Source organism: Triticum urartu, chromosome 6A (genome assembly GCF_056163025.1).
Source record: "Triticum urartu cultivar PI428250 chromosome 6A, HENAU_Tu73, whole genome shotgun sequence".
Taxonomy (NCBI): Eukaryota; Viridiplantae; Streptophyta; class Magnoliopsida; order Poales; family Poaceae; genus Triticum; species Triticum urartu.
The window spans coordinates 393,387,345-393,401,550 of record NC_141878.1 but is presented as its reverse complement, the minus strand read 5'-3'; the positions used below and the strand labels follow the sequence as shown (position 1 = coordinate 393,401,550).

The window sequence follows — 14,206 nt, the reverse complement described above, 5'->3', positions numbered from 1 at the left end:
GACTCCATACTCTAGGGGCTACGGACCATGCCGAATCGTAGTACCGGATATACACCCTTCTTTATGGTGTACGGCGCAGAGGCAGTTTTGCCCTGTGACATAATTCATGACTCACCTCGAGTGCGCATGTACGAAGAAAGAGAAGCCGAGCTTGATCGGCAGGACAGTCTGGACACCTGGAGGAGGAGCGCGACATAGCCAAAGCCCGTTCCGCATTTTATCAGCAACAGGCTCGCAGATACCAAAGCAGAAAAGTATGGGCCAAAACTTATAATGTTGGCGAACTAGTTCTACTCCTGCCGGATAAGAAAAAAATCAAGCTCGAGCCCAAATGGGAAGGTCCCTTCATTATTGACCAAGTTCTGACCGGTGGAGCGTACCGACTGCGGGATGCATCGACTAGTCGACTCGAGCCGAACCCATGGAACGCGGCCAGGCTCCGAAGATTCTACGCCTAGAATCGTACTCTATGTTCGTCCCCTCCCTTTGTCCATTTTTTGCATATACATTATCTGTCTTGTTTTTCTTTCTTCCTTTCTTTTATTCTTTCTCTAGGCCTTCAAGGGCCAACTTGTGCCTCGCTTGCACATTATAGATGCGCTACCGCGCTCATCATACCTGGGGGCTTCTTTCATAGAAGCTTAATTATTTCTCTAGGCCTCAGGCCCCGCACATGTGTCATGCTTCTGCATGTACCTTTTTTCGCCATTATATGCATCGATATGACTTAAGTTTTGGCCAAGCTGGGTTGCCTGGCTCTTGTATTTATGCCCTACGTTCCCGTTAATTCTGCTAGGGCATAAGGGGAGCACCTCTGCGATTGTTACTGCCAGGTCAGCCGGATGTGTACCTCAGACTGGGTGAAGCCGAAAGCTAGCGTTCTGAAAGGAATATTCGGTCGGTGAACAAAAGATGATTTTTATTTATTGTCCATATCTGCCAATAGATGTTTTTCCTGCGTTTCCTATCGCAGTCCGGACATGCACTTTAGGGCATGCTTACCCAGGGAAAGGAACCCTTAATGGAACTATTCTCCCTGGAAGATGTTTCTTACTACCCGTGTAATATAACATAACTAGTTGGGCACATGTCTGTTCAAGCACTAATGACCCCTACGCCTGGTCTCCACGCATACCCCGGTTCTTATATAACTTAGCGGGTATTCGGATACACTCCGGACTATCGGGTCCCGAGGTTGAAGCGAAAAGGTTCACCAAGACAAATGATCTACAATCCGGCTAGAAGGCATTATACATGTCACTTTAATTACATAGTCATGCAGACCGACTAAATTCCTCTTCTATACCATCCAACAGGCGGTCTAGCTTACAATCCTGTGGGGAATACTTTGCGGCTAATTGTACTTGCCCATAAACTAAGCTAATGGGGATCTCTTTTCCGTCGGGCCCCACAAGTCCGACCTCGGACATGTGATTTGGATCTGCCTTGCTATACCGCGTCTTCACCATGGCCCAGGTTTCTCTGGCACCCTGTTGGCTGGCCGATATCTTCGATAATCGGAAGCGCCGCCGTGCTCTCTTGATCTTCTCCGTAAGCTTTGCAACGCCCTCTGGCAAGGAGACGGATGGCCACAAGTCCTGGGCAACACCTTGCATCACCTGCCGAACTTGTTCGTGCAGATGTGAGAGCTCGCATAAAAGATCACCCGGAGACCCGGGCATTTCCTCCGCGGGACGACCCGTCAGCATACCTAAAGATATAACGTTGTTAGTCGGCTTCTTCGCTGAACACCTTTAAAAGGATTCGTTCAAGAACTTACTGAAAATGCCGCGCCGAAGCCGCTTATTCTCCTTCTCGGAGTCTGCAAGCTGGGCTCGAACGTCTTTTAGTTCCATGCTCAGCTTGATATTGGCGTCTTGGAGATTGTTTTTCTCCCGCCTAACCTCAGTAAGCATGCGTTTGCCAGCCTCTAGCTGTGGCATAACATGCTGGTCCTCCGAATTCATCTGCAAAATCTATTGTTAGATCTGCAGCTACGCCGCACACTATATGGTAACCATCATTCTTTAAAGTAAATGTTACCAGCGGGTGACTTTTTCGGTTCCTGCAATGCGGCAACAGCGGCCCGCAGTTGGGTCTTGCATTCCTCTAGTTCCTGTGACAGCCTAGTATTCTTCTTTATAAGAACCTGCACAATAAAGATGATCCTTAAATCAGTTCTGCTAACTGTTTCAAGTCTCAGGGGCTACTGATAGATATAAATCGTCAGATTTACTTACCCGTACATCCTTTACATACTGATCCGTGGCTCTGGCTAGACCATCTTGAGCAACTCGTAGATATGCCTCTCCAGAATTGAAGGCATCAAATGCCTCTGGTGAGAAACAAGCGTCACGGAGTACGGCCCGGCGGCGCCTATGATTCATGGTGCTTTCCACTTCTGACTTTGTAGCGGATAATCTATCCGCGTCCTCTGTAAGGGAATTATCCGGTGCCCACCCCATATCGGCTTCCGCCTCTATGTCCGGTCCTGGCGCCCGGCTGGTGGAAGCGTGATTAGTAACATCGTCGGACATATTCCGGTGAGCGTTTTTTCTATTAAAGAAACACGGGCGTCATTATATTTCGAGAAAGACAACAACCACGGAGAGGGGTTTTTCATACCTTTGCGTCGGCGTCTCCGTCCTGACCGCCTTCCTTTTTGGCCTACCCGGCCTCGGTGCTTCTTGTTGGCGAGTTGTTGCGGGTTCGGCAGGGCGTCCCGAATGCCTTCCCTGTAAAAATGCCATGTGTATGTGGTGGGTGAAGTGTCTAAAAGGGGATCCTAGTTTTTGGAGTTGGGATTTTTGGTTTTTCTTACGTGCGATGCAGGGTGCAGTCCGGTATAGTCGGCCGTAATGGCCACCATGGCATCATCGCAGCTTAACTGATAGAACTGCCGGTCTATCAGCTCCACGAATATAACCGGATCTTCTTCAAGTCCGGAGTCGAGGGCCCGGTCAGGGTCCTCTGGTTGTGGAGATGGGCTGCTGACCTCCTTTATGGCTTTTCGCAGTTCCTGCCGCAAAATGGCAAGATGAATACTTACGACAAAGAATGCAGGAGAAGTGGGAGTAGGGAGATATAACTTACCCAGCTTGGAGGATTGTACATGGAGAATCCATCCCGTGGCTTGATGCGGGTGAACTCCTCTTCCTCACCCTTGAACAATTCGGACAGAATCTTCGCTAAAGCGGCAGCATTGTCCGGACCCTTACACCCGCAGCGGGTGGCATCATCCGCCCCGTTAAAACACCACAAGGGGTGCCCGCGATATTGAAGTGGTTGCACTCCCCGCATTATGCAAATCAACATAGCTTCGATTACTGTCAATCCTGATCGAGCCAATGCTTTAATCCGGTTCATCAGATAGAGAACTTCTCCATTGTCTTCCACCTGGGGGCTCGTGGGCGCCAACTTCGGCGTTTCTTCAGAGGAGCATTGTTGAACTCAGGAAGACCCCGTCGAACAGGGTCCGGAAGGGGAACGTCCTCCATATAAAACCATTCTGAAGGCCAGTCTTCGAACGACTTCTTCGGGGTACCGGACAGGTATCCGGTATCGGCGATGCACCATATTTCGGCTCCACCCACTTGATAAAGTGACCCCCTCTGTGTGCGAGGGACGAGGCAAAATAGCCTTTTCCACAGCTCGAAGTGAGCATCGCAGCCATGAACAACTCGCAGAGAGCAACATAGCCGGCGATATGTAGGATGGAGGCGGGGGTGAAATTGTGTAATTGGAGGCCGTAGAACTCCAGGAGCCCGTGGAAGAACGAATGAATTGGAAATCCGAGTCCTCTTAATAAATAGGGAACAAGGCAGACCCGTTCCCCCATAGAGGGGCAGGGAAAGCTCTCCGCTTGCTCCCCGCCATTGTAGGTGGCAAGTCTGGCTCGAACGGGCACCATATACGCCGGAGGGAGAAATCCCTTAGTCTGCAGCTCGACTAATCGACTGTGCGGGACTGAACACCTCTCCCAATCACCGGGCTTAGGGCTACGGGGGAGGGAGGAGGAGCTGCGGAGGTCGGCCATGCTGGAATGGATCTTTCCGAAACGCGCTCTAATGGATTCTCGCTGGGGGAGGATGGTATGGATTGGATCTAAGGATCCCCATCCCTTTAATAGGCAATTTATTTATCTGGCTAGGGGGTGAATGTAAAAACGCCCTAGCGCCTCGTATTCATTCGACGCACGGGAGATAACCCTTGTTGGGCACAGAAGCCAAAGGTCCAAACATTTATGGGACCGGACACTGCTTTACAAACATTTGGAACATGGAGAAGAACCCGCCCTGCAATGCCGAAGACAACTGTGCGCCGGACTCATCGTCATTGAAGGCTGGTTGGGGGGCTACTGAGAGAGTCCTGGATTAGGGGGTATCCGGACAGCTGGACTATAACCTTTGGCCGGACTGTTGGACTATGAAGATACAAGACTGAAGACTTCGTCTCTTGTCCGGATGGGACTCTACTTGGCGTGGAAGGCAAGCTAGGAAATACGGATATGTATATCTCCTCCTTTGTAACCGACCTTGTGTAACCCTAGCCCCCTCCGGTGTCTATATAAACCGGAGGGTTTTAGTCCGTAGGACAACAGACAATCCTACCATAGGCTAGCTTCTAGGGTTTAGGCTCTCTGATCTCGTGGTAGATCAACTCTTGTAACACTTATATCATCAAGAATAAATCAAGCAGGATGTAGGGTTTTACCTCCATCAAGAGGGCCCGAACCTGGGTAAAACATCGTGTCCCCTGCCTCCTGTTACCATCCGCCTTAGACGCACAGTTCGGGACCCCCTACCCGAGATCCGCCGGTTTTGACACCGACAACTACTCTCTCGTTGGGCTTCGGTGTGGGGATGATTTGTCCCCGGGCTGGAAGACGGTGGGCGATTTCCTTCGCCGGGTAACCGGCCGCCCGAAGCTCGGCGATGTGCTCCTCCTTAACTGATGAGGCCATTCATTTGCCTTGACCTCCGGATCCTGACATGGTTGGGTGTTTGTTTGAATGGAAGTGAATGAGGACTTGGGCGTTGGAGCTCAAGAATGGAGAGGTAGGAAGAAAGCGTGGGAGAAGAAAGGGGAATCTTATCTTCTTATAAGGGCAGTGAATATCGAACGCCCCCCCCCCCCCCATTTGCCTTAAAATTTGCCTGCTCCCAAGGGCTGTGTAAACGGCCCGGTTGGGTTACCCACGCCCGTATTGATGAGAATCCCGTAATAATGGGACACGATCTCTGCTTTGACAGGACGTGCCAATGACAACCGCATCTCGAAACGTGGGGCGAAAAATGGTTCGAAATTATGACCGGACAGGCGTGACGTCGCATTACTAAAAGTTATCAGTAGATTGGACTTGTGTGTTATTATATATTCTCCACGGTTGTGTGTGGTGTGTGTTACAGGTCCGAACACGATCAATTCGTTTGGAGACTATTCGGGAGTTCGGAAGGAGGAACCCACCTTGCAATGTCGAAGACAGCACTACGCGCCGGATACCTTGTCATTGAAGCCAGGTTCAGGGGCTACTGAAGGAGTCCTGGACTAAGGGGTCCTCAGGCGTCCGGCCTGGTATCTATGGGCCGGACTGATGGGCTGTGAGGATATTAAGACCGAAGACTATACCCGTGTCCGGATGGGACTCTCCTTGGCATGGAAGGCAAGCTTGGCGAACAACTATGGAGATTCCCTCTTATGTAACTTACTCTATGTAACCCTAGACCCCCCGGTGTCTATATAAACCGGAGGGTGTAGTCCGGAAAGGATATACTCAATACCTTAGTCATATAGGCTAGACTTCTAGGGTTTAGCCATTACGATCTCGTGGTAGATCAACTCTTTTAATACTCGTATTCATCAATATCAATCAAGCAGGACATAGGGTATTACCTCCGTCAAGAGGGCCCGAACCTGGGTAAAACTTCGTGTCCCCTGTCTCCTGTTACCATCAACCTTAGACGCACAGTTCGGGACCCCCTACCCGAGATCCGCCGGTTTTGACACCGACAGTACCCTCCAGGTCAACCCGACTTCACATCACTCGCGGGTACCCCTCGGGGACGACCCGATGTCATCATGGTTCGGTGGTAAGTCAAAGTAACCGTGTGTCTGAAACAACAAGGGGGGAACCTGAGGAATCACCCTCGATGGATTCCCACTCGATGTAACCATCAAGGTGGACTTGGAGAAATCACCCTTGTTGGTCCACACTTGAGGGGTTGCACGACAGAGTCGTTATCAGGAGTGGTGAAGGAGGAATCACCCTCGATAACCATGACCGAATAGTTACACTACATGGTTAACATCAGAAGTGCTGACGAGGTATCACCCTCAGCACTTGATAGTAACTCTGCAGAGTCATATAACTAAGGGGGGTGATGTGCGGTGTTGGGGCCTGGACGTCGATCACGTTGATCGAGTCATCGAACATAAAGCAGGGGCAACTAGGACAAGGTGGGGGTCACTGTTGGATCTCTAACCAACCTATCCTAAGCGGTTTTAGAATAAGCAGGTAAGGTATGAAAGCAGGTAACAAAAACAGGCTATGAATCATAGTAGGATCATACAAAAACAGTAGCAGTTCTAATGCAAGCATGAGAGGGAAATAGATGGGCGATATCGGAATGCTCAAGGGGGGTTTGCTTGCCTGGAAGCTTTGCTGCAAAAGAAGGGTCGTTGGTGACGTAGTCGATCATGGGGGCATCATCGGTCTTGGGGTCTACCGGAGAGAGGAGGGGAGGAAACAGTAAATACAAGGAATAAAGTGCAACACTAAGCATGACATGATGATAAGCATGCTAGGGGCGTTCTATTGCAGTACTACACGTTGTAGACGGAGGGGAAAAACATCCGGAGGGTTTTCCATTGTTTGGCTTTTTTGGACAAAGGAAAAGAGGGGGAAAGTTCCATGTTCAGCATGCTAGGGGCATGTGACAGATGAACGGATTGCGTATTCGGATTCATTGTATTTTTCTGAGCAACTTTCATATATAAAACATTTTCATCTGATACAATATCATGGTTTGACACCGGGGTGCTCATGATTTATATTTATGTGATGAAGGCGGAGTCATGCCATGCATACATAGTCCATTGAGTAGGGATAACATTTGTTAAGCATCATATATTTTGAAGAGTAACGATTATGTTCAAGTATTCATGGATATTATTATGTTGTTATCAAATACTTCATCATTTCTCAATATTCATATTGTAAAAGATTACATGATAGACATGCATGAATTAAGCTTGGGGATGCTTATATGTATCCAAAATATCTATAATTTTTTAGTTGTTTCATGCTATTATACTATCAATCTTGAATGCTTTATATGAAATTTATATCATTTTGGGGAACTAACCTACTAACTCAATACGTGCTACTTGTGAGCTGCGTTGGGATTTCCTCGAAGAGGAGAGGATGACGTAATACAGTAGAGATAAGTATTTCTCTCAGTTAAGAACCAATGTTATCAATCCAGTAGGAGAACCACGCAAGATCTCATGAACAACACCTACACACAAAATAACAAATACTTGCACCAAACACAAACAAGGGGTTGTCAATCCCTTGGCGGCTAATTGCAAGGATCAAATCTCGTAGTGATAGATAGATAAACATGAACACAAAAAAGTAAATAAATTGCAACAAAGTATTTTTGGATTTTATATATGATAAAGATAGACCCCGGGGCCATAGTTTTCACTAGAGGCTTCTCTCTCGAATAAAAAGCATACTATGAGTAAACAAATTATTGTTGGGCAATTGATAGAAAAATGCATAGTTATGACGATATCCAAGGCAATGATCGTGTATATAGGCATGACGTCCGAGACAAGTAGACCGACTCCTACCTGCATCTACTACTATTACTCCACACATCGACCGCTATCCAGCATGCATCTAGAGTATTAAGTTCATAAAGAACAGAGTAACGCCTTAAGCAATATGACATGATGTAGACAAAGTAAACCCAATTAATATGAATAAACCCCATCTTTTTATGCTTAGTGGCAATGATACAAGTACGTGTCATGTCTTTTTCTGTCACTGGGATTGAGCAACGCAAGATCGAATCCATCACAATGCACCTCTCTCATTGCGAGATAAATCCATCTAGTTGGCCAAACCAAATAGATAGATCGGTGAGAAATACAAAGCTATACCAATCATGCATAAAAGAGTTCACAGAAGACTTAAATAATATTGATGGATAATCTGATCATAAACCCACAATTCATCGGATCCCAACAAGCACACCGCAAAAAAAAGATTACATCAAATAGATCTCAAGAACATCGAGGAGAACATTGTATTGAAGATCAAAGAAAGAGAAGCCATCTAGCAACTAGCTATGGGCTCGTAGGTTTGTGGTAAACTACTCACACATCATTGGAAGGGCAACAAGGTTGATGTAGAGGCCCTCGGTGATCGAATCCCCCTCCGGCAGAGTACTGGAAAAGGTCTCCAGATGGAATCTCTCAAGAACAGAAACTTGCGGCGGCGGAAAAAGTATTTTGGGCGATTCTCTGTGAAATGGTGTTTTCTATCCACCGAACTAGGGTACAAGAAAGAGCTTCCATTTTGCCTTTTAGCGGATGTAGTACCCTTATAGTTAGTCCCAAGTCAATCATTTGGTATTTATCTTCAAGTGATACAATACTATCATGGTGATCTAGTCATGAGGTACAAATCTTCCGTTACTGTAGAATTCCTAAAGTAGTGATCTCGCCATTAACTCTTACGAATGCCTATTCAGACGCATCGGGCATGACTCGGCAGCTCTTAGGCACTAAAGCCGATGAACAAGCCGAGATGCGTTTGTAGCATACCTCTCTCAGAGTGGGTATCCCTACTCACCGACAGACAGTTTTTTGAAACCGCGGTAATCTAAAACCTTAGTATTCTAGTGTTCCAACATGTGGTCAATTCATAAGTGTAAGTTTGTAAAAACTACAATTTTTCTTGGCTTGGTTTAGGAAAAAAAGATTGAGACATTTTTTAAAAATACTAAGAAATACCGTATTGGAGATACCACGTACATTCATGAATTTTATTGAGTCAAAATGAGTATCAAATAAATACAATTACAATGAACGTACACTCGGTCTCTCGGCATAATTATGATGCACACAGCCAACAACAACACAAACATAAAAAACACGAGTAAAGTCATAGAAAACCAAAGCTATGCCTAAGCGAGAAAAAAAGAAAATCCGAGGCGATCAAAACAACGGTTGAACAACAACAACAACCATATCTGCATCAACCATTTTTTTTTACCACCTCAAGGAGAATGTGATTCTTCAACAACATCTTTGACAAGGAGGGAATGAGGCCAGATACTACATACATATATGTGTATATGTTGACACCGATGTAAGTTTCCTGAACTATAGAACTGGGCTGGCTATGATAGCCTAAATCTTCCATTTCATTCTTACAAGAACTCTGGCAAGATCACGAAGCGAGGATCGGGATTCATCATGTACAAGGACTGAATGCCAAGGATGAGGTCTGTGGGCTTGTACCCTGTCAGCTCTGTGAATTCCCTGTTCCACTTCTGCACCTGGCTGGCCATTGGGTTCAAGATCAGCCTGGCGAGAAAGACCGCCGACGCCGCCACGGCGGACGGCATGAGCTGCAGGCATCTGTAGTCCACCAGCGATGTTTCGGCGAGCTGATGCGCCAACCTCTGAACCTCCAGCTCGCGCTCTCCGTTGCTGTACCTGGTGAAGTGGTCCACGAACGTGTAGGCCGTTGGTCCGCTGAGCTCGTACCGGAGCGCCGCCAACATCTTGCACTCCATTCCCGCAAAAAAAAAAAACATCTTGCACTCCATGTCGGTCACCTCCTTGCTTGTGGCGAACCCACAGTCGTCGGCAATTTTCGCGGCGTTCACCTTGAATCTGGTGCCCCGCTCCTCGTATTTGGCGGCGGTGAAGACGGCCGTGGCGCCCAGGAGACAGAGCTCATACTCCATGTCCGTGCGAGCTGTAGACAAGGTTCGCGCCGACAGGACGCGGTCGACGTAGGAGACGGCGCGGTGAAGCGTGCCAGGGGCCAGGTCGTAGTGCCGGGTGAAGTCGTCCATCCAGAAGACGAGGGTGGCACGCATCGATGGGCTCATCCGATCTCCCTGCACCGTGTTCAGGTAGTCCGGCGAAGGCCGCTCCTCGACGTTCTTCTCCATCTCCCGGAGGTTGAAGTCGATGTCAATGTCGTAGTCGGAGAGCCGCGGACGCGTGGCCGAGTTCTTGCAGTCCGGGACGACGCGGTCCGGGAGCAGGGACGGTGCGGGCACCTCCAAGGATGGGTGAAAAAGATGGGCGTCGAGTGCGGCGGCGTACAGCTGGCACGTCGCCGGGAGCTCCACGGAACATTCGAGTGCGGCGGCGTGATCGGCGGGCGTGGGAGCGAATTCGAAGCCGGACAGATGCGGGCGTGCCGCCGTGTTCTTGGAGTCCGGGACGACGCGGTCCGGAAGCAGGGACGGCAAGGGCACCTCGAACGGCGGGGGAAAAAGATGGGCGTCGACTGTGGCGGCATACAGCGTCGCCGGGAGCTCCACGGAATCTTTGAGCGCGGCGTGGTGGAGGTGGGGGGGAGCGAGGTGGACAGTCGAAAGAGGAGGGAGTGCGCCGATCGCCCGGAGGTAGGCGTCGTCAAACTCCATGCGGTGGTCGGCGGCGCATGAGAAGGCGCCGGGGAGGGAAGGACCCGAAAGTAGGTCGGCGGTGAAGGGATCCATGACAGCCATCGCTTGAGCGAGGGGGAGAAAGGGGTCTCGAACTCTTGGAGGGTGGTACGTGATTGCAAATGATGCAGGGAGGGAGTCCGGCCATTTATACATGACGGCGACTCGGTTTCTTGAGAGTTGGAAAACCACATCGCTACCGGTCTCGTCTCGTATTGGCGATGATTCGGATTGCAACTTTGCGACTAACCATGGTTGGAAGACACACGCTACTGCTTCCACGCGTAAATAAATTGGCGCCGTCATTGTTTTGGATCGAGTTCGTAGGCTGCGTGGAAGGCACGCGCCACTGGCAGTGCGGACGCTGCTAGGCAGCGGCCGCTTGCTGCCTAGCACGACCTAGCGGCCGGACGTTTTAGGAAAGTATCTACGTTCGGTCTTGTCTCCATCTGAAAAAGGAAAGTTTAACCCTCCCAGCGTTTATTCGCAAAAAAAAGAGAAAACCTCCCAGCGTTACCACGTCCCGCCAAAAGCTCCCACCCCAGCCCCCGTGTGAACTCTTCCCCAGCCCGCACTGATCTGCTTGGGTCGCATAGAAAAGAGCACGCCATGCCGTAGGGGTCAGACACAACAATTCAGGTGAAAAAATAAAAGCAAAAAAGTCACATCTCGGTCCAATTGAAATGGAGTGCTTTGGTTCACCGAAATGGCCAATTCGGTAGCTCCGAAATGCATTCTCTGTAAACCTAAAACTAAAGTTTGAACTCAATTTTTTTGAAAAACTATCTGTTTTTTATGATAACTCATCTACTCTACTCATACCCATCTATTCATAGGGCCTGTCTGCAAGATATCAAGTGCTAGTAACAGTCATAATAGAATGTTGATCTTAGTGAGGGTTCTAGTCCTAATGAGAGCTACTATGAGGGCATTAGGAGCTCTCCAAATCTACCAACGACTGCCACGAGAACTAAAAAGAAGAGAAACTCGGACGATGAGGATGAACACTTTGTGTCTAGTGAGGCCACATCAAATAAGAAGGCAGTTCTCAGGAAGGAATATAGTACTTCTGCTAGTACTAGGCCAAGTGCTAAGGAAATGACTGTTGTCAGGAATGTGCCACTGTCAAAGGCAAGCAAAGCCTCAGCTCTAAAGGAAACAATGACATTCACAGTTGAGAAGCCAAGTGATGAAGAAGCTGATGTCATGATGCGGACCGGGCTACCACATTACACCCACAACCCCTGCTACTATACCTATTGGACTCATTACTAGAGCTCATGCACGCCAGTTAAATTATCAAGTACTTTCATTTCTTCGTAATGTTTCTTTCATGAAAATATGATGTTGCCTAAGTTAGATACATTTGTCTTGCTTACAATTGAAGGACCTAGCATGGACAAGAAGGATGACCATTGGAGTATGATCAAGAATGGAGATAAAGGCGCATGCGAAGAGAACAAGATAGAGATGCCGGTGGAGATTTCTGCACTTTGAAGCCACCATGACGACATCAGGAAGATGGACGAAATATAAAAGATGACCTTTCATAATTTTCATCCATATCTTATTATTGGTGCTGCGCCACATTATTTTTGGCCCAGGCCCATGTATTTTTGAAATACACTTAATAGGCAGTTTTTAGAGTCTGTGTTAATAGGGAAAATGACTTTGGACAGAATTTAGTCCCACCTTGGCAAGGGTGGACAAAATTCCTCTCTGTCTCCCTATAAATACAGCCCTTAGGGCGTCGCTTTAGACTTGGGTTTTATTTAGCTTAAAGTTCGCCATAGCTGCAACTTCGCATACTTTGTTTGTGTTCAACGATCAGACCAAGACGTCACAAAACCCCAATGTCATCAATAAAGCTTTCCTTGAAGGAAATATGCCCTAAAGGCAATAATAAAGTTGTAATTTTATATTTCCTTATTCATGATAAAGGTTTATTATTCATACTAGAATTGTATTGATCGGAAACCTTAATACATATGTGGATACATAGACAAACATTGTGTTCCTAGTGAGCCTCTACTTGACTAGCTCGTTGATTAAAGATGGTTAAGGTTTCCTAACCATGGACATGAGTTGTCATTTGATAACGGGATCACATCATTAGGAGAATGATGTGATGGACATGACCCATCCATTACCTTAGCATATTGATCGTTCAGTTTTATTGCTATTGCTTTCTTCATGTCAAATACATATTCCTTTGACGATGAGATTATGCAACTCCCGGACACCGGACAACATAACTAGGTGATTATAAATATGCTCTACAGATATCTCCGAAGGTGTTTGTTGGGTTGGCATAGATCGAGATTATGATTTGTCACTCCGAGTATCGGAGAGGTATCTCTGGGCCCTCTCGATAATGCACATCATAAGAAGCCTTGCAAGCAAAGTGACTAATGAGTTAGTTACAAGATGATGCATTACAGAACGAGTAAAGAGACTTGCCGGTAACGAGATTGAACTAGGTATGTGGATACCGACGATCGAATCTCGGGCAAGTAACATAACGATGACAAAGGGAATAACGTATGTTGTCATAACGGTTCGACCGATAAAGATCTTCATAGAATATGTAGGAGCCAATATGAGCATCTAGGTTCCACTATTTCTTATTGACCGGGGAGGTATCACGGTCATGTCTACATAGTTCTCAAACCCATAGGGTCTGCACGCTTAACGTTTGATGACGATTTAGTATTATATGAGTTATGTGATTTGGTGACTGAATGTTGTTCAGAGTCCTGAATGAGATCACGGACATGACAAGGAGTCTCGAAAAGGTCGACAGATAAAGATTGATATATAGGATGATAGTATTCGGACACTGGATAGTATCGGGTACTTATCGGAGTACTGGGAGGGTTACCGGAACCCCCGGAGGAAAGATATGGGCCATAGGAGGGGGCACACCAGCCCACAAGGGGTGCCCCCCCAAGGAAGGAGGCTGAATTGGAGAAGGGAAATAGGGGGTTTGGCCCCCCTTTCCTTCTCTCCTTCCTCTGCCATTTTCCCCCTCCGGAAATAAGGAAAGGGGGGAGGCCGAATTGGGCGGACCCTAAGTAGGATTCCTGCTACTTAGGGTGCCCCATGGCTGCCTCTCCTCCCCTCCCACCTATATATATGTGGGGATGGGGGTGCCTAGAACACACAACAACAAATCATTAGCCATGCACGTATAACGCCCTCGATGCGGCTATATCTCCCACGTGTCGAAGCACGACTTAGAGGCATAACCGCATTGAAAGCAATGTCGCAAGTGAGGTAATCTTCACACAACCCATGTAATACATAAGGGAAAGAGGTACATAGTTGGCTTACAATCGCCACTTCACACAATTACATGAATAAAGCATTACATCATCCAAATACAATCATGGTCCGACTACGGAACCAAAATAAAAGAAGACTACCCCAAATGCTACACAGATCCCCGATTGACCCCAACTGGGCTCCACTACTGATCAACTAGAACGAAACAACACAAAGGACAA

At 47.6% G+C, this 14,206-nt stretch overlaps 1 protein-coding gene across 1 annotated transcript; it reads right to left on the bottom strand.

Moving 5' to 3' along the window:
- Positions 1–9,404: 9,404 nt before the first annotated feature.
- On the bottom strand, positions 9,405–10,796 carry LOC125517191 (putative cyclin-F2-1). Its single transcript, XM_048682369.2, has one exon. It carries the CDS (start codon positions 10,761–10,763, stop codon positions 9,444–9,446), a length of 1,320 nt encoding a protein of 439 aa, XP_048538326.2. The 5' UTR covers positions 10,764–10,796; the 3' UTR covers positions 9,405–9,443.
- Positions 10,797–14,206: the final 3,410 nt, after the last annotated feature.

Bases quoted from the DNA above. Each gene is read 5' to 3' on its own strand.
- LOC125517191 (XM_048682369.2), bottom strand. From the start codon at position 10,763: ATGGCTGTCATGGATCCCTTCACCGCCGACCTACTTTCGGGTCCTTCC.